This window comes from Mastigoproctus giganteus, chromosome 5 (assembly GCF_048544385.1).
Source record: "Mastigoproctus giganteus isolate SK-2022 chromosome 5, ASM4854438v1, whole genome shotgun sequence".
Classification (NCBI taxonomy): domain Eukaryota; kingdom Metazoa; phylum Arthropoda; class Arachnida; order Uropygi; family Thelyphonidae; genus Mastigoproctus; species Mastigoproctus giganteus.
Genome location: NC_143579.1, coordinates 177,577,704 through 177,597,819, shown reverse-complemented (window position 1 = coordinate 177,597,819; position 20,116 = coordinate 177,577,704). Strand labels below are relative to the sequence as shown.

Below are 20,116 nucleotides of genomic sequence, written 5' to 3'. Positions count from 1 at the left end.
GTGTTAGCCTTGAATGGATTGAGCAAGCTCATGTTGATGGTATTCTTCCACTTGCTCAGACCACACACGAGGGGTGCATAAATTTAAACTGAGGCAGGATGGTTGCAGAATAGGTGTATGGAAGTTTGCCTTTAGCCAGCTGGTGGTTGATTGATGGAACAAACTTCCATCTGTTATTGTGGAAGTGAAAAGCTTGAATCAATTCAAGGAAGAACTAGATTGGAATTACTAGAGGGGATAGACAGGTGAAATGTGAAGTTTTTTTTTTTTTTTTTTCTTGGCTTGTGCTATAAGCTTACTTTCCTGAATCATTTGCAACTACTAATACTATTAAACAATTTCTACTAATGCATGCATTAAGTAATTACAGTCTCTCTCTCTTCACAAAATGTCACTGAACACAAGAACACTACTTTATAAACACCTTATTAGTAGAACAATCAAACAAGAAATCAGCAAACTAATTCAGCTTTAAATATTTACTGAGAAATTGATTATCAAAGTTTTTTAGTGGTGTAATGGCTGCCATTGTATTAGAAGTAACGATCTTTTAATGATCATTGTTTCGTGCTTTATTCTTGATGTGCTGTGCTTTTTGTGTTTGACATTGGTAGTGAGGATTGTTTACTTTTCAAGGTATATTTGATTGATTTTGATTTTTTTTTTTTTTAATGATTAATAGGTGTTTTCTTTTAATTATTGTAACATTGGAGGAGCAGGCTAATTTCTACAGTTCTTTGGTTTTTGTGAGATTTGGCTTGATTGAGTTTGAGTGTTATCTTTTTTGTACATTTTGTGATCATTTATTAATGTACTTTTACATAAATTTTAAAGAGTTATTTTATATTTTAGTGTTTTTTATTTTTATTATTAGTATTAGCTTGACCTGTGTGGATATTGGGTTCATTACTAACTTGTAAATAGTTTTGGATTAGTTGCTTATTAGCTAATTCTTTTAATTGTCCCTATTTTATTTTTACTTATACATACTAATATGGCTATGCATACTCACAGGAGTTTTACTGGCTCTCTATCAGATTTGTCACATGGTGTAAGTGATAATGATGATAGTATTTTAGTTGACCAGAGTTTAAAACAATCGGTGGCTGAATTACCTGAAGAACTGATTGAATTGATTGATAAGGATATTTTGTTAACAGCATCAGAAAAGGCTGCTCCAGAAGATAATGTAGTAGCATTATCTCAAAAAGAGAAAGGGAAAGATCTGACCTCTAAAAAGAAAAAAAAGTTAGGAAATCAGGAGGGGAAAGGGGTTGGAGTTGGAACTGGAAAGAGTAGGACTAAAGTTAAGAATACAGAGTTGAAGGAGTGTTCAGTTGAACTAGAATTTATAGATATTCAGAATGAGGATACGCAGCAAGTTTTAAATGAGACTCCTTCCATTAATTTGGATAATAGGAAAAAAAGTGAAAGTGTAGGCCTGCAAAGAGACCAAGAGATGAAGATAAAGTTGAGATTGAAAGTTCAGATGAAGCTGAATTAGACCTATTCGGAATGAAGAAAATTAAGAGTGCAAGAATGAAATTAAGAGGGGAATGTAACAGTGTCATCTTGCTGCCTTGTATCCCTTCAATGATGTCATTTAAGAAAATCAAAATCAACAGTGGTCCTAGTATTAATCTTATGTTAGCTCAATCTGAAGAGAAACCATTAATCAAACTTCTTTGCCTCCTGCACCACAGCTGCCTTGCAATCCATCTAAGGGTTTTTCTTTGTGATTCCAACATGTTTCAGCTTATACAGTAACCTCTCATGGGGAACTGAGTTAAATGCCTTGCTTAAATTCTAGTAAACAATGTTGAAATTATCTCCTGCAGACTGTCAAAATAGCTAATAAGTTTGGTTAAACATGATTATCCTGTTTCAAAACCATGCTGTGTTTCCTTTAGAATTCCATTTCTGTCTAAATAATCCTGTACTGCAGTCTTTTTCATTATCCTACGATTTTCACTACTGGTGAAGTCAGTCTGACTGGTTTGTACTTACCAATTTCACTCTTAGGACTGACTACCTTTGTGTATTGCTGATACGTTGATACTTCTCCAATCCATGGAAATCTCTTCTGGGTCCAGTGGTGTCACCACATTTAAGACATTCAATTTATGATATATTAAAGCAAATGAATTCTGTATCCAAACTGTTAATCCTTTAATTCACTTGTTTACAGACCAAGAGACTGCCTACTGCCAAAAAGTAGAAGTGGGTCTTAACGCAGATTTTACTACAGCACTACACAAGATGCAAAAGATGACTGTTAAAAAAATAGTTGGATTGACTTATATGGCAAATAAACAGAAGTTGAATTTCATCAAGAAAAAGCATGTTAGTATTAGTAGTGGAAAATGATACAAGCAAACTAAATAAAGTATCAGCAAAAAAAAAAAAAAAAAAAACCAAGGAGAAAAATTGTTCAACATAGCTGAAGTGGAGGAAATAAACGAAGAACAAAAAGTTAGTTTGGTATATTTGTAATTGAATTGTGGATAGATGGATATTGACATTGATGTTTAAGTTTGGACTGCTCCTTTCAAAGAAGGGAAGGCAATTAGCAAAGGAAGAGTGCTCTTTGATATATCTGCAGAAAGAGGAGACATGAATGTGTGTGTGTGTGTGTGTGTGTGTGTGTGTGTGTGTGTGTGTGTGTGTGTGTGTGTGTGTGTGTGTGTGAGAGAGAGAGAGAGAGAGAGAGAGAGAGAGAGAGAGAGAGAATAAGTATGGGTCACTAAGTAATTGAATGACTACTATTTGGACAGATTTAAAGATTTTTAGACGATGCTTTTGGCATACCTTCTCAGATATTGAAACTGTATTTCACAGTAGAATAGGTTGACCCTCTCAACCTATTCTACTGTGTTTTATATTACAACTACTAATATAAAAAATTATGTAAGGGACAAAAGAGAAAATTTTTTTTAAAGCAACAGATTAAACTTCTGCAAAGTTTACCATAGAATTTGTTCATAAATGGACAGCATACAAGTTTTGATCAAAAAGTTTAAGATGATGGACAAGTGTGGGGAGAGAGAGGTCACCATATTACTGATTCAATCTGCTTTCTGCTTCACAAAAACTAGTATAAAGTAGTGCACATTTAGATCAGATGTGTCTTAAAGCTCTGTCATAATTGCAATGGTGATAAAAGTGGAGTAATGCATGCACAAAGTTTTGTGCACACAGTGGCGAGGTAAAAAAAAAAAAAAAAAGGGGGGGGGTTCATGCTCTTCACACAAATTCCATGTGCTTTTATCTAAAAATAATTACAGAAAAGTAATTTTGATAGGACTCATATTTCATGAAACTGATAATGATGATTATGTCACACTTACTTTCATTTCAGCTTGAGGAATTTCATACGGATCTGGAAATGCTAGAACATGTTGGGATCACAATTAATATCCTTACATGGATTTCAGGATAACTGCAGAACAGGAGGCAGATCAATTAATTGTTACTCTTTAGATAGGGCTAGGGTTAGAAGTGGGACTACAAGAAATGGTACTGGGACCACAGTTTTTAATTTTCTTAAATGACACTGACAAAAAGATACAGGGTATATCCTTTTGTTAGTGTCATTTCAGGAAATCAAAAACAGTGGCAGGGAAATAATCCCAAAATAACTTACACAATGGGGTTGAATTAAAAATGGCAGATGAAGAAAGGAATTTGGTGGTTACAATATCAGCAGATATAGATAATTTTAAATTAAACCTTATGTTACATGATGACATGATGTTACAAGAAGGGTTAAGCCTCAAATATTTAATTTTTAAACAAACATACAATGAAAGGCTTAAATAAATCAAAATATTAACATAAACATATAAACAACTGAGAGACAGACTTCTATTTCCTATCTAAGTTAAGGTGGAAATAAATACGCAATCATAGAGTATATTTAAGGATCTGCTCTTCAAACTCCCATTCTACTCTCATTATATTCTTTAATTTTAACAACCTTTTAACTTTTGCTTTAAGATACTTTAAATAGTAGTTCAACTTCACTGCAGTTCAAATTAGCTACTTTGTGATGATCATCAGAAGAACAAATTTCATTCCACTTGCACTCACCAATTTTAATGGGTTCTGTTTTTTTTTTATATTAGCAGTAAAAGATTTCAGCAATTTTAATAATAATAATAAAAAAACCCCACAGTACTTCACTGTTAAACAAAAAGAAAATATGGTTTCTTTCATTAGTGCATTCCTTAATTATGTCTTCTCTACTCACCAAGAATTCCTGTATTTTTCAATTTTCCAGAAGTAATATCTTCATTAGCATGAAGCTTGGGAGTGGATGGCATCTGGTAATAAGAGTGCAATTAAATATATACATATATATAAAACAGTTGGCCACCTAACAGTGAAAGAGTGAATATAATTTTATCTAGAATAAATTCAGGGTAATAATGTGAATATGAAGTTTTTTAAGAACAAAAACATAAATAAAATTTAAAAATAGGAAAAACAAAAAAATTTCTGTTATTTTCAGTAATAGTAAAAGCTATTATGCATAATTCTAATTTATGGTGGGAAGTATTTATTATTTTTACCTGTTTTTAAACACACATACATGATGTTTCATGAAGAAATTGGTAGTATCTATACAGCTGAATCTGTAGCCAGAAATAGTAATGTACACCAATATCTTACTTCCAAAACCATGGAATCATACAACACATCTGTTTCCAGATGTGTTCTTACTATAGTATGGTAATTATATTTAGTGTAATAATTATACTGCTGAAAGTTCACATAAATATGAAGTTTTTTTGGAACAAAAAATAAATAAAAATTAAAAATAGGTTAAAAAAACAAACAAACAAACCCTGACATTTTCAGTAACAGTAAAAGATATTAAACATAAATCTAAGGGGTTTTTTAAAATCATTTTTACCATGTTTTTTTAAACATTCCACGAATTAAGAGCTAAAAAATTGTACAGTGGTGCCTGTAAAACCCTGCAGGGGAAAACTGGCCAACCACGGCGCAGGATGGAAAAAGATGGAAGGTTTTGGGAGAGGCCTTTGCCCAGCAGTGGGTCAGCAATGGCTAAAAGGAAGAAGTAAATGCATCAGCAACTGTGGCTATAATGCACGGAAGAAGTAAAACCTATACAACCTATACACTACCATACCGAGAAGTTGTGCTGGTCAACTTCTATGTATCCACAGCCTTTGGCAAAGATTGAGGCATATTTCCAACATGGACATTGGCTCTGGTCAACCTGTTTTCTACTGTAAGCATCCTATTAGAGAATTAGGAGAGAGTGATTTTCCTTTATCCTGGAAATTCATCCATTGTTTCGAAGAAACGAGTCACCTACATTTTCACTAAATTTCACCTGTCTCTGTTTACATGGCAGGTATAAGTGGTCCCTAAATCAGTTTTGTTGCAAGTAATCTTACAGTATCTAAGAGGAATTCCTTGAGTGTAATGTGAAAAAGTAGAAGTGCTTAGTAGTGTAGATCAGGGCATTAAAAAACATAAAAATAAATTGCTTTAAAATTTGTTATTCCTGCCAGTGGGGTAAATTCCTGTGAAATTTACCCCAGGGGCTCACATCTGGGGAGTATGGGCTTGGCACACCCAGGGTCCTGAGCTGGATATCATCATTCTTCTCTTTCCTGATGATTCCCTTCTACTTCTGACTCTTGTTCTCTCTCTCTCTCAGGGTAACTCAGAAATTTTTTTTGGCTGGTGCAGCATAAGCCTCAGGCTTCCTTGCACATATAGTTAATAATAATAAATTATGCCTGAGTGAAGATGTAGATGAAGCAGTTTTTAAGTGGATAAAGTTGATTCGAGACCAAAATGTGCTGATATTAGGGCCATTAATAAAAGAAAAGGATATGGAGTATGCATCTTTTCTGGGGCATAAAACATTCCAAGCCAGTTCTGGTTGGCTGGAAAAATTTAAAGAGCTCATCACTTACTTAAAAAAGTTAATTTTGATGAAAGTAGAGTTTCAATTGAAAAAGGCTATACCCATTAGAAAGAAACAGTTTTGAAAACAATTATGGAGGACTATGAGCTGAAAGACATTAAACGTTGATGAAACGTTTATTTTTTAAATGTTTGCCGAATGAGATACTGATTTTTAAAGGTGATAAATGTTTAGGTGGTAATAATAGTAAGGAGACAATTACAGTTTTGGTTGGTGCAAATATGGCTGGTAATGAAAAACTGAAGCTTTTGGTAATAGGCAAAAGTAAACAACCTTGGTGTTTCAAAGGACTTTACACTACAACTAGAACAAAAACATCTTGAATGACAAGTGAAAATTTTGAGCAGTGGATTTTAAATTTCGATAGAAAGATGACGAAAGAAAACAGAAAAATCACATTGACTGTCAAAGACTGCCCTGCCCACCTTCACTCGGTAATTCAAAACTTACAAGTGTGAAGCTTGTTTTCTTCCCTCCGAATACCTCATCTAAACTACAGCTAATGAACCAATGCATTATCAAAAATTTGAAAATGCACTACTGAAAAAAAATATATATACCGAGAATAGAAACCAACCAACCTATAGATTCTATTATAGATTGGTGGATGTGCATATCAGAGTTGGTGGAAGTGTGGAGTCAAGATATGACGGAAACAACAATTAAGAATTTGTTTTGCAAAAGCAGGTTTTGCTAAAATGCTAATTAACAGCAATGAGAGGGATGAACTACTACAAGACATTCAGCAATCTTGGGAAGAGTTCCAAGCGAAGTTTGATCAGTGGAGAAATTGCTCGATGATTTTTTTAGGAGTTGATAATGATGCCATAGTAGCGGAATATCCGAGTGACTCCAACATTTTGGAGCGTATTTAAAGAACTAGTGGCAATATCGACGATGAGTTGGATGAAAATGAGGGAAATATTAATAAACCTTCCAAACAATAAATATTGGCAGAATATGAAACTTTGCATCAAGGCCTTCAGTGGGAAGAAATGTGACAAAAAATATATTTGAATGTTTAAAAAATGTAAACTTACAAAAATTTTTATGAATGGTGTACAGTAAAATCCAGTGTACAACAAAACATAACAAAATATTTTACGACATAATTCTTAAAAGTGTACTAATAAATTGTGTGCATCATGTAAGTAGTCATTTCTTAATATGTACATATTGATAAATGAATTGTTTTAAAATGTTAGAAAATTTAATCATTCCCACTTATTTCTGAATTTATAGTATTTTTCATTGTTGAAAAGGTCATATTTCTTTATAACGAAATTTCAGTTTAACAAATTTTTTCAAGGGAATGATCGATTTTGTTATATAGAGGTCTGACTGAGAAAGAGAGTGAGTGAGTGAGTGAGTGAGTGTGTGTGTGTGATGTTTCATGAAGCAATTAGTGATATCTCTACAGCTGAATATGTAATAGCAAATCTTACCGATGCACACCAATATGCTAATTCCAAAACCATTCTTACTATATATCTTTTCTGGAAACACGAGGTGCAACCATGAATTAATAATTTTACTGTTTGGCCTCTATGTGATTCAGTGTATCCTGCACAGATGATCTTACGTTTTGTCATGCATTAGCAATATACGTGCGAGAACTGGATTACTATACTCTCAGATTTTGGAGTGGGAAATGATGCACAATTTTAAAATGTGTGATAAAAGTAAGTGAACATGTTTTTTCTTAGATGAAAGATTTAATATCAAATTTTTAAAAAAGCTGAGTAAATAGTTATGCAAGCTACTCAAATGCAGAAATTACAATTAATGAAATTAATGAGATGGTCTAATATTTAGGGCAAGAGTTTTTACTATCTTAAAAGATTTAATAAAGGCAACACACATGCCAGTGAAAGCATGAAGCAGATGTTCAACAATTCACGATATCAATAAAATTGTTAAAAAGGGTGAGAAACTTTATTTATTCAAATTTGTGAAACTGTCTAAAGAGATAAAATTTGTTTTAATCTTTCATTTTGTTTAAGAATAGCAACAGAAGTTCCAAAGGTTAAATCACACGTAGACCGTGGCCTAAAATGGGATGAGGGACTAACATTCTCCAAGCACTTTGATTACATCAAAGCTAAAACATATGAAGCGCTCTGGACTGCCAAACAGGAGTTAATTGGCATTAGAAACCCATATCTTGTTAAAATGTATACTTCCCATCCCACTGTATGCTTCACAGATTTGTTCCTCTGCCCTACCAAGCAACCTAAAAGCTTTCCTAAGTATTGAATACTGGCTCTTGAGATGGTTGAACAGGATTTTGATCTTTAGAGATAGTAAATGGGTGATTCAAGATCACCCATTTACTATCTCTAAAGCCATCCTACTTTCCATTTCAGCATTGCTCCCTGGAAACAGACAATTAACACAAGAAACATTTTCACATTAGCCCAACTGTTAACAGAAAGATTAGACGCTCCCAGTATTGATGGCTTGTTTCACTTTCATCGAGAAGCCACCAGGATGGCTGAAACAAGACATCCTCTTCAAAGCAACTTAAAAAACCTGGACAGCCCAAGTTGCTTTATTGCAGCAACCACAACAGAACTCTTCAATCAACTAAGAATTGAACCGGAAAAGCTCTGTAACGAAAAAGCCTACAAATTGCAAGTCTTTGCTGACTCCTATCGTCTCATGCAACTGTAGTGCACAGCCACTTGGTTCAAAAACTGCATTTAATTTTGATCCCTTTTAACTATATATTCTCAGTATTCTAGATGCCAACCCAAGATGTCAAAATTTTAAATATTCTATTATAAAATCACTCAAGTATTCCAAAATTCTGTATTTAACTTTTCAGGGTGAACATCCCATGGACTTTGTAACCTTTTGCTCATAGGTCTGCTTCACACCTTAGAATGTAACTCTCACCCTTCTAGCCAATGGCTGTCCCAGGGGTGTCTCTTCAACAGAGAAACAAATTGATAATAATAATAATATTTGGAGGGAGGGACTTATACATCAAAGAACTCCATAATTTCCATCATACATTAACACCAGTTAGTTCCTTAACAATCTGTGATCTTGACAGTCAAATTTGATGGTGATACTTCACCATCGCCTTATTAAGGAAAAATCCAGTATAATGAAACAGCATCATTTGTATTTTAATTCTTATACCAGTCTGTAGTGGTAAGAATAACAATGATTCAATTAACACAATTATACAGTATTTCCCTTTAAGTTTTGTATGCGTGTGAATTAATGAGAGGCAGGAGAGCTATGGGACCGTGGGGTTAGGCTAGAACATAACTGTATTTCTATGTAAAAGTGGTTTTTGCTCTGGAAACGTTCAAAAGAGATTGGCAAGGAAAATGACGTGCAATATTAAAGAATGTAATAGTAATAGAGGCATGTGATGCAAGAAAGCAAGCATATGAGCTTATGCAGCATCAGAAAAAAAAAAGAAAATCACACAACCATTCCCTCTAAAAGTTTGTCCAGTTTCTCCTTGAATTTATTTAAGCTATCAACTTCCATAACAACAGATGGAAGTTTGTGCCAGAAATTAACCACCTGCTGGCTAAAGAAAAATTTCCGAACATATATTCTACAGCTGTCTTTTCTCAATTTGAATTTATGCCCCCTTAGGTTCGTAATCTGAGCAAGCAGAAGAATTCAGTGTGCTCAACTCATTCAAGGCCTTATACACCTCAATCAGATCACCTTGCAGGTGCCTAGTCTCCAGCTGCTGCAATTTGCAGAACTTAAGCCTCTCTTGGTAAGAGGACCCCTTCATTCCTATCACCAATCTTGTTGCCTTTCTCTGTACACGCACAAGCAAATCTACATCCTTCCTAAAATGAGGCGTCCGGACCTGTTAGTTTAGTTTCTGTAGCAGGGTAAATTACAGAATCCACAAATAAGGATGTATTGCAGGATCATCAGAATAGGAATAGTATCACAAGATAAATTCAATGAATTTATTTTGATTTTGCAAAGAGAGAGAGAGAGATATACAGAAAAATTCTTATGTGCAAAGGAAAATGGAATTAATTGTAGTTCTATAAGTGAAATACTGAAGAAATGGGGTGTGCTGGAAGGTGCTGCTTTGGAATTTGGGGTGGAAAATGAGAGAATAATGGCAAAGATGTCTCAAATGGAGCAATTCACTGTGCACAGTGTAGGTATGCTTATCATAAATGTCAACATGAAAAGAGGAGAGCCGCCTACTCACACTGTAAGGTGAGGAAGCAGCTTCAAATCACTCTGCTAGGGAAAAGAAATGCCCAGAAAATATTAGAATGGGAAAAAACAATGGAATATTATCTTAACTGTGGCAATGAATCAGCACACTACCAACCTTGATTCTCACAGATATGCACTAGAAAATAATGGAACTGGTTCACTGATAAGATGAGAGCTACAGGCAAAAAGAATGAACAGACACTGTCTGCATAAGACTTGAATGACTTAAAGGGTAAAATTTATAGGCTACTTGCTGTCCACGAGAATGCTGCAGTGCACTATACATAAGAGTTGCAATTATATTTTTCAACAAGAAACTTCTAGTAACAGATGACTTACTTTGTTTCCCACAACCTGTGTGTGTTAACATTCGATCAAGCATGGTTTCAATTTTACTTGACTTCCATCTATTGCCATTGTGATATGGAAACAGAGTCATATGAACACTATATGGAACCATTCTGGACTGGCTGGGGATCACCCTGTGATTTTCTGCACGGAATCAAATGCAAAAAGTCCATTGGTTCAATCATTTATATCAGTGGTTTTCAACCAGGGTGCCGCAACAACATTCTTGGGGTGCCGTGTAATTGGGGTTTAAGTTACTTAAAGTTATTATTATTTTTTTAAAAATTTGTATATTTATTTCATTATAAAAAGGTGTACGGTATCCATTGTACCGTATCTTTTTAATTTTGTAGTGATCTATAATTGATCTTTATTTCGTACCTCTATATAAAGAATAAAATTATTATACAGATATATATCAAAAGGTCGGACTTAAATGGATGACAAAGCAAGTCCTGTATGAGTTTATGTGTGCATGTGGGTTAGTTATACATAACTGACCAGGAATCCACATTTTTGACAGTTAACGGTGCCTCTAAAATAGACTTAACCGTTATTAATTCGCAGGGAGCTAGAAGGTGTAGTGACCACGTGATATTTTCCAGTTTAAACTCTTTCAGCATGGATATATGCATTCATAAACTGGCTCAATTGACATGCTATGCAATAGAGCATGCAAAGTTGGGCCACTTTGCTAATTTTGTCAATCACATGATCTAAGCTATGCCTCAGGAGAACATGTTGGGTGAAGAATCTGTATTCCTTCTAAAAAATTGCATTCAAAATGTGTTATGGATGTCCACAAAACAGAAGTAAAGTCGACAAGCTCTAGTTAAGTGGTGGTCTTCGGAGAAAATGTATTGATAGTGATCTGGAAGTACAAAACCGAAGAAGAACAGCGTTTTTCACTAGTGTTCACTAATAAACTGAAAGTACTGGTGAACAATAGCGAAAAACGCCGGGGAACCAAGATCCATTGGGTACAGTATATAAATTACGAATGGGAAAATGAAACTAATAGCTAGAGTTATGGTGTTCTTAATTGGACCAGGAGACAATGAGAGTGAGAAGACAGCATGAATGAGATCAGGACAGGACCATTTGATGGTATTCCAGGAGCTGTTAATGACATCAATCAAGAGCATCTCAACATGATGGCAATGAATGAAAAGTACATAAACAGGATACAATTCAGAGAATAAGAAATAATTTCTGAGCACTAACCAGAGAATAGTGCCAATGGATCTAATTGAGGGGGAAATGATTAAATAAGTTTGAGCTTTTATATCAGGACAATAGCAGGGGGTCTTCAATATCTGCTTGCGTAATGGGGTTTTTTCCAGATCCATGGAAGGTCTCTGGTGAAAATAGTCCTGGAATCACCACTGAGACCATCTAATGAACCGAGATTGCACCTATTTTTCTTCCAGGATTAGGCTAGATGTATGAGAACATATTAGCAGGCAGATTATGACTGCAGGAAAACCCTAGACTTTCAAATAAACAGTATGGGTTTATGCTGGGACAGGGAAATTGAGGATGCTCTTTGGCATGTGCCAAAGCATATGAAAAAGCCCAGGTATAAATACATTTCTGTGACTTTGCTGGGGTTTTTAATACCATTATTTGGGACAGTGCATCTTTGATGCTAAGGCTGGCTGAATGTTCGTGTAAAATCTATAGTATCATAAGGGATTATTTTAGGAACAGGACACTGACTGACAAGTCTTCAACAAGAAGCCAGTCACTCAACGATGCAGTACACATATGGCACGACACTGATTGGCCATTATCAGTACAGTATTTTCACACAATACACAATGCAGTTGCCATAGTCTGTGGACCCCTTCCCACACATACATAAATATATATAGCAATAAATGCAATGAAAAGGCTCTAATGCTCCATAATGAACTGATCTTCTTAGCCATCTTGCTTAAAGCAGATTTCTACTGTGTATGTGCAAGAAAAAAAAATCTTGCATGTGCACTCATCGTTTTTGATGGACTCCATACAATGTGCATAAATAGGAGTATATTATGTATTACATTTGGGTTCCTGAGGTTTGTTGTGGTCATTATTCCAGTGAAAATTAAGGCATTAGCATTAGTAGAGGCATATGATGCAAGAAAGCAAGCTTAGGCAACATCAGAAAAAAAAAAAAAAAAAAAAAAAAACCACTTCAATTTCACCCCTCCATTTCTTGGAAATACCTGTCCAGCTGAGCCTTAAATTTATTTAGGCTATCAACTTCCACAACAAGGGATGGAAGTCTGTTCCACCATCCAAATACCCCGCTGGCTAAAGGAAAATTTCTGCACATCTACCCTACATCTGTAGGCGCCTCCGTAGCCAGATGGGCAGTAGCAGCAGTGCGTAGAACACGCTTCTTGATTAGACCGGGGTTCGAGCCCGTGACCACCAAATACGGAGGATGCGGAAAGGTCAGGGAATGACCACCGCATATCCCCGGAGCAATATGGCCTTAGTTGCTAATGCTCCTAAAAAAACCAAATAACAACCTACATCTGTCGTTCTTCAATCTGAATTTATGCCCTCTCAGGTGATTATTCTGAGCAAGAGGAAGAATCCCATCGGCACTGAGTATGCTCAAACCATTCAAGGCTCTATACACCTCTATCAGATCACCCTGCCGGTGCCTAGTCCCCAGACACTGTAATTTGCAAAACTTAAGTCTTTCTTTGTAAGAGCAACCCTTTGTTCCATTCACTAATCTTGTTGTCCTTCTCTGTACTCGTTCCAGCAGCTCTACATCCTTCTTAAAATGAGGCCTCCAGACCTGTATACAGTACTCAAGGTGTGGCCTGACCATTGCTTTATACAAGGGAATAATCACCTCCCTTATCCCTGCTAGAAAAATTCCTGTATATCATTGACAAGACACCATGAGCTACTCTTTCAGCCCTTCTGCACTGCTCAGAGAACTTCATATCTGCCTGCACAATTACCCCCCAGGTCCTTTTCATTCTCTACCACTCTGTCAGTGTAGTACCACAGAGTTGATACGTTGCTCTGGGGTTGCTGTTTCCCATATGTAGTACTTTACATTTGTCAATGTTAAACTTCATTTGCCACCTCTCAGCCCATCTGCTCAACCTTTCCAGATCCTGTTGCAGCAGCATAACGTCAATAGTGTCCTTAACAACCCTGCCAACCTTTGTATTGTCTGCAAACTTGGACATTAAGCTTGATATACCATCGTCAATATCATTTATAAATACAGAAAACAATAATGGACCCAACACTGAACCCTGAGGGACTCCACTAATAACATTAGTCCACGATGAGCAGTGTCCATTGATTACCACTCTCTGTCTTCTCCCCCTCAACCACCCCTTTATCCATAGCAGCAATTTGCCTCCAATGCCACACTGCTCCAATTTGTGCAGCAGTCTTCCATGTGCAACAGTATCAAAAGCCTTTCTAAGATCCAAATATATAATATCAAATTTATTCCCTGCATCTAGTTCCTTTGTGACCACATCATAGTATCCAATCAAATTGGTCAGGCAAGACTTTCCCTTAACAAAACAATGCTGTGTCCGAGCTATAACTGAAGTCTTGTCTAGATGATCCTGCAGTGCTTCTTTAACCAGTGTCTCCATTAATTTTCCTGGAACAGAAGTTAAACTCACAGGTCAATAATTACTTGTGTCAACCTTTGATCCTCCTTTGTGAATTGGCGTCACATTTGCACATTTCCAGTCTATGGGTACCTCCCCCGAGTCCAAGGAAGCTCTCATAATTATGGCTAAGGGTTTGCTTACTTCCTTTGCTGCCTCCTTTAATATAACTGGATAGATCCCATCCACCCCAGGTGCCTTTTTTATGTTTATCCTCAACAATTTTTCCTCCACTTTCCTCTCAGTTATTACAAAATCATCTAGCTCACTGCCAGAGTTTATTTCATCTATGGCATTCCCCTTCCTGAATAATTCCTCATGTGTGAATGTAGATGCAAAATATTTATTTACTTTGTTAGCTGCCTGAGCAGGATCATCAACAGCCAAACCACCAACATCAAGTGGACCAATCTGATTCATCCCCTTCCTTCCAGAGTTTACCTAAGTAAAGAACTCTTTGCTGTTTTTCTTTACATCCTTTGGCAAAGATTTCTGGTAATCTGCCTTTGCCTGCCTAACCTCCTTTGTGACTTGGTTACAGACCAACTTATATCTATCATAGGTTTCTCTGTCACCTGTTATTTTATATGTATCCCGTGCATTTTTCTTCTCTGCCATATGTCTCAATAGTTCATCTGACATCCATTTAGGCCTAAACCTTGAACAATATTTCTTAGTTGATATGTAAAGCCTAGTAGCTTCCAAGATAAATTCTTTGAATGCCGCCCATTTTGAATTTGCTGTTGGTAACATCATCAGTTGGTCCCGCTGTGTAGAATTTAAATACTGTCTCAGACCATCGTAGTCGCCTTGACGAAAGCAAAAACCCTTCCCTTTACCCCTGATGGTAGTTACCTCTTTGAGTAAATCCCACTTCAGCACACTGTGATCACTGCCACCTAGTGATTCTTTTATCTGCAGATTCTTAATGCATGAAGAATGACTACTGATAATCAGATCAAGAGTATTACTCCCTCTAGTTGCCTCCCGATCATACTGATGTAGAAAACAATCATCCAATAAATCCACAAAAGCCTTGCTAACCCACAAATTCCAGTCAATATCTGGGAAATTAAAATCCCCCATTATAAGACTCTCTGATTTACTGGCCCACTCTATTTCCCTGTAAAGTTTTTTATTATACTCATCAGAGTCATTAGGCCTATAGCACACTCCTACTCTCAATTTTGATCTCTCAATGCTTATATCACACCAAACTGACTCAACACTGCACTGTCCAGTGATGTCGACTGGCTTCACTTCCTTGGATTTTATGTGTTTCTTAACTAATAGCATTAGCACCCCTCCTCCCTTCCTGTCCTGTCTATCCTTTCTGTACACATTGTACTCCCCAAATTCCAGTTCTGCATTTCTTATATCTGTGTGACACCACGTCTCTGATAGTCCAACAATATCTGTCTGTGATGTTTTGAGCAATACCTCAAATTCATCAAATTTATTTACCAAACTCCTAGCACTGGTGTACATGCAAGTATACATGCACCTGTTCCTATTCTTAGCTACCCTTAGCTCCCACTTGGGAAGTCTAAAACACTGACAGAGCTAGTCCTAGTTCTGAGTCAGGTGCACTGTTAGTAAAGCCTAGCCTGGACAATTTGAATATTTAATACACTGGAAGTGACCTTCTAGCTGTGAAACAACATAAGCAAGAGCTGAAGTGTGGCTTTTTGACCACTTTGGGCCTCCATTAAACTTTTTTTAATGGAGGTACAAAGTGGTTAAAAACCATGTTTGGCCACAAAAGCAAAACTCTGACATCCCATCTCATCTATCGTGCAGTGTGAGTAATGGCTTTGGTATTACTATGGAATCATATTTCTGAAATTTTAAGTTTACAGCTTTAAATAGTTTTTGCTTCAAAAATATAGGGAGTGGACAAAATAATGGAACCATCTGTGGTAAGAGTTACAGACATACACTAATATGGCATTGAGCCACCCTTTGCTTTCAAAACAGCTTATATTCTACATGGAATAGTTTGAAATAAAGCTTGAACTGTCTTAAGAGAAATACTGAACCATTTAGGGAGGAATGTTTCAAGCTCCTTGAGGATGAAGGTGGAGGAACTTTGCTTCTGAGATTTCCTCTCCAAATATGCTCACAGTGGCTGAATAATGTTAAGTCTGTTGATTGTGCAGGTCATGGGAGATACTTATCCTCAATTTCATGCTCCTCAAACCTAGTGTATTGGAGCATTATCATGTTGAAACATGTCATTGTGGGAAACAATATTTGCACCATTGGATGACCATACTCACTCAGAATATAAAAGTAATCATTGGCAGTAATTTGCCCATTCAGGCAATGATAGGACCCAAGGAATACCAAGATAATGCTGCCCAAACCTTCTGTTTATCATCCTCCATGTTTGACAGTTGGTACAAGATAGTCAGGATAGTCCTTTGGCATTTGCCAAACATAAACTCTTCCTGATGTTGGAAAAAGGTGTGGATGATTCATTAGAAAATGACGTCTCCAATGACCAAGTATCCCGTTTCTGTGCTACTTAAACCACTGCATTCTCTTCCTAGCATTACCACCAGTAACGAGTGGCAATAGTGGCTCTACCATAAATTTCATCTTTATGAAGTTCCCACTGAACTATTTTGATAGAAATTGGATTGCTGAGGCACATTAATTCTGCAGTTATTTTGGAGGCAGTTGTTTTATGTTTTCTGGCTACAATTATTTTCAGTGTCTGGCAGTATCTTTTAGTCAGCTTCTATTTTCCACTACAATTCATCCAAACAATTGTTTTTCAATATTTGGTGAATGCAGATATCACTTTTGATACAGCTGCTCTGGATACATTAAACAAAAACAAAACATTAAATTTTAGTCATTGATGATCTTACTAAACATGCACCAACAATATGAACCTCTTTGGAATTCGGACAAGCTGGTAATTTTCTTCACGTAACTTTTTATATCAACTTTAAATAAACATCGCCTTTTATTGTCTTTGTTTCACAGTACTAGCTGCAAGAAGCAGAAAAAAAAAAAAAAACCACCTCGCACCACTACATGTACTTTCATATAAGGCATTTCCATTATTTTTTCTACCCCTATATATACAGCCAGTTCCAATTTATAATGTTAAATTCACTAACTTTTTCCTGACAGAATTTCAATTCAGTTGCTTCAACCATTGTTAATTTCACATATATCGTAATTATTTTCTCAATGTGCAATACAAAGTACAGTTGATATACTGCAGTTCTGCCCAAGAGGAACAAAAAAGTGTAGTTTATGGCAAAACACGATTTCACAACAGATACTAACAGAAGCAAAGTCCTATACCTCATAGAGCAGAACCAGCTCCTGCAATGGTTTCCAAAGTGTGGACCACTGAGCTATTCTCTTCCATGATATATTCTTTCAATTAGAAAATAAATTTTTATGAACAGTGGTAGTTATCCAAGAGTAATTACTGTAGATGTTCGGTTTCTCCATCTCACCTCAAACAGAGATGCAATAAATAAACAAGAAAGAAAAATATTAATGAAACATTAATTGCACTTGGAAGACTTACAAAACTAAGCATTTTTCTCTGAGATCGATTTCCCCCCTTTGAGAGGGGAAGCAGTTACCATACTTGTCAGCTGCATTATATATTCAGTTATAAACTTTTGTAAATAACAGCATGTGACACTCTTTTCAAGGATGTAATCACAAAAATTGGTAAAAGCATAATGCAAAACGTGCAATAAATGATAAGTTGCTGCTACTGACTAGTGTTCTTCATAATTGTACAGCAATACTGTAAAATTCACTTGTGTTGTTTATAATCCAAAGTAGTATATTCTTGGGTCGGAAGTTCCAACACTATATTTTCTATGGAAAATGGTTTCCAGGAATACTCTTAATTGCATACCTCAAGGGATACTTGTAAGTCTTTTTTTTTCTTTTTGGTACCCTTGTGTTTGACCATTTCATAGTGGAACTGGATTCTATGCAAACATGTCTCATTTGGAAGTGAGAGATGGTCATAAGAAATTCTAAAATTTTATTTTTTACGTATATGAAGCACTTCTGTTTTAATGCTGCATTTTTATAAAAAAAAATAAAAAAAAAAAAAACACACTAGAGTGTAATGGTGCATTTGGCATTTAAAATGTTGTTTAACCCATTTCACCCACTGATGTCAAAATGGTAAAATTAAAAGACAAAAAAAAAAAAAAAAAAAAGGGAATAACAAAATGAAATTTGTTTTTTGTAAAAATGCTTGCTAAATAGGTCATCCTTTATCTATACTGTATTCATGTTAAAAAACTGGAAAATACTGTTTAAATTTTATTTTCAGCTATAATACGGGTGCTAAAGTTGTTCCCCGCGATATCTACATTATATTGAGGTTGCACTGTACTAACCTTTAAAGGTAGTATTTCTGCATATTCCAGTTGTAACATTTCTTGAGAGAGACTTCTAATCTGGAATTTCTTCTTTTCCATCTCCTTTGACTTAAAAAATATCTTTACCCAATTCTGTCAAATGCATCTGCTGTCTCTATCATTCTCCTATATCATCCACTCAAAACTTTTTTGACTTTGATTCCTTGAAACTTTTCCTTTCCCCAATCTAATTTTCCTAAAAGTGAAGTACAGTCATTGAAGACAAGATGCACCCAGATTTTAGAAGGAGAATTTTGGAAAAAAATTTTTATTGCATATATCTGAAATACAAATTCATATATAAAGTATCAGTTTTTCATCTGGAGAAGGGCTGAAATATCTTTTAGATGTCCTGTTTCTGTGTTCTATGGCACAATTTAACACCATCAATTTGAAGCCAACAGCATAAAAAAACTCCTCCTGCCTTGTACCCATCTTGTCAGGGCAAAAAATTTATAACAAATTAAAACATACTTGCACAAAACACAGAAACATGAGTTATTAAAAAGATGTTTTCTCTCTCCACTAGTGACTCACTGATTTATTCAGAATGGATTACAGATTGTTGAAGGTCATAGATAATGTCAATGATTAGTAATACTGTTAGTAACCATTGATAATAGCTGCTCTTCCATGTGCAAGTCCTAAAACACTGCACCTAGCATACTGGAGGCAACAACAACATCATAGAGATGAATACCACCTCTCTGCATCACCAGGTAGCCCTAGATGGTAGATGATTCTCATCATCTAGTGAAATGCCATCAATATGTTTAGTAGAAGCTTGAAATGGTGAAACCCATGCTAATGCATAATCTCACTGCCTGTAATGGAGGAGGGGTTGTGAAGGCCAAGTTAAGGTGCTAGGTATATTCTTGCTAAGTGAACACCACACATTTCATTAATTCATACATCACATTATCATCTCCACTTTTATATTATGCATTATCTATTGAATACATCATGAGCAGTCAAACTAATTAGAATAAACTTATCTGCAAAATGATGTAAACCTCTCAAAAACTTTTTTATTCATTTCACAAATATAAGTCGTCTCAGTTTCAATATCAGTGATGTCCATTTCCACCTGCAATCTGCTAAACCACACTTACTTTTTTCTGACAGTCTCAATTATCAGTAACCCTAACTAATCATTTTATGAATCCCTATAGCCTTAAAGGTGATAACTGTGCACATGTCCACTCTGATATTCCCTATCAGAGAATTCCTAATCTGCAATCTCCCCTTTTTGATCTCCTCTAGCTTAGAATAAATCTCTCTCTCTCTCTCTGTCCCATTCTGCCAAAATCATCTGTTGCCTCTATTGTTCTCCAAACTGCTAATCACACAAGAACTCTTTGAATTCCTTTCCTTGAATTTCTGCTTTCTGCAGTTGAACTTTCATAAACAGCCAGGTAAATTTAATTGGTGATTTCAATGAAATCACCAAGAAATAGAGTGGACCAGTAAATCAGAATGTTTTACTGAGGGAATTTTAACTTCCCAGATATTGACTGGTACTTATCGGTTGG

At 35.7% G+C, this 20,116-nt stretch overlaps 1 protein-coding gene across 1 annotated transcript in view; it reads right to left on the bottom strand.

Annotated features, from left to right (window-relative positions):
• LOC150085870 (mediator of RNA polymerase II transcription subunit 13-like) overlaps window positions 1-20,116 on the bottom strand; it is a 554,522-nt gene that overhangs the window by 274,790 nt on the left and 259,616 nt on the right. The window contains exon 12 of the mRNA XM_090374721.1: window positions 4,250-4,322. Coding sequence (XP_090230847.1) covers window positions 4,250-4,322 — 73 coding nt within the window. The remainder of the gene's footprint in view (window positions 1-4,249; window positions 4,323-20,116) is intronic.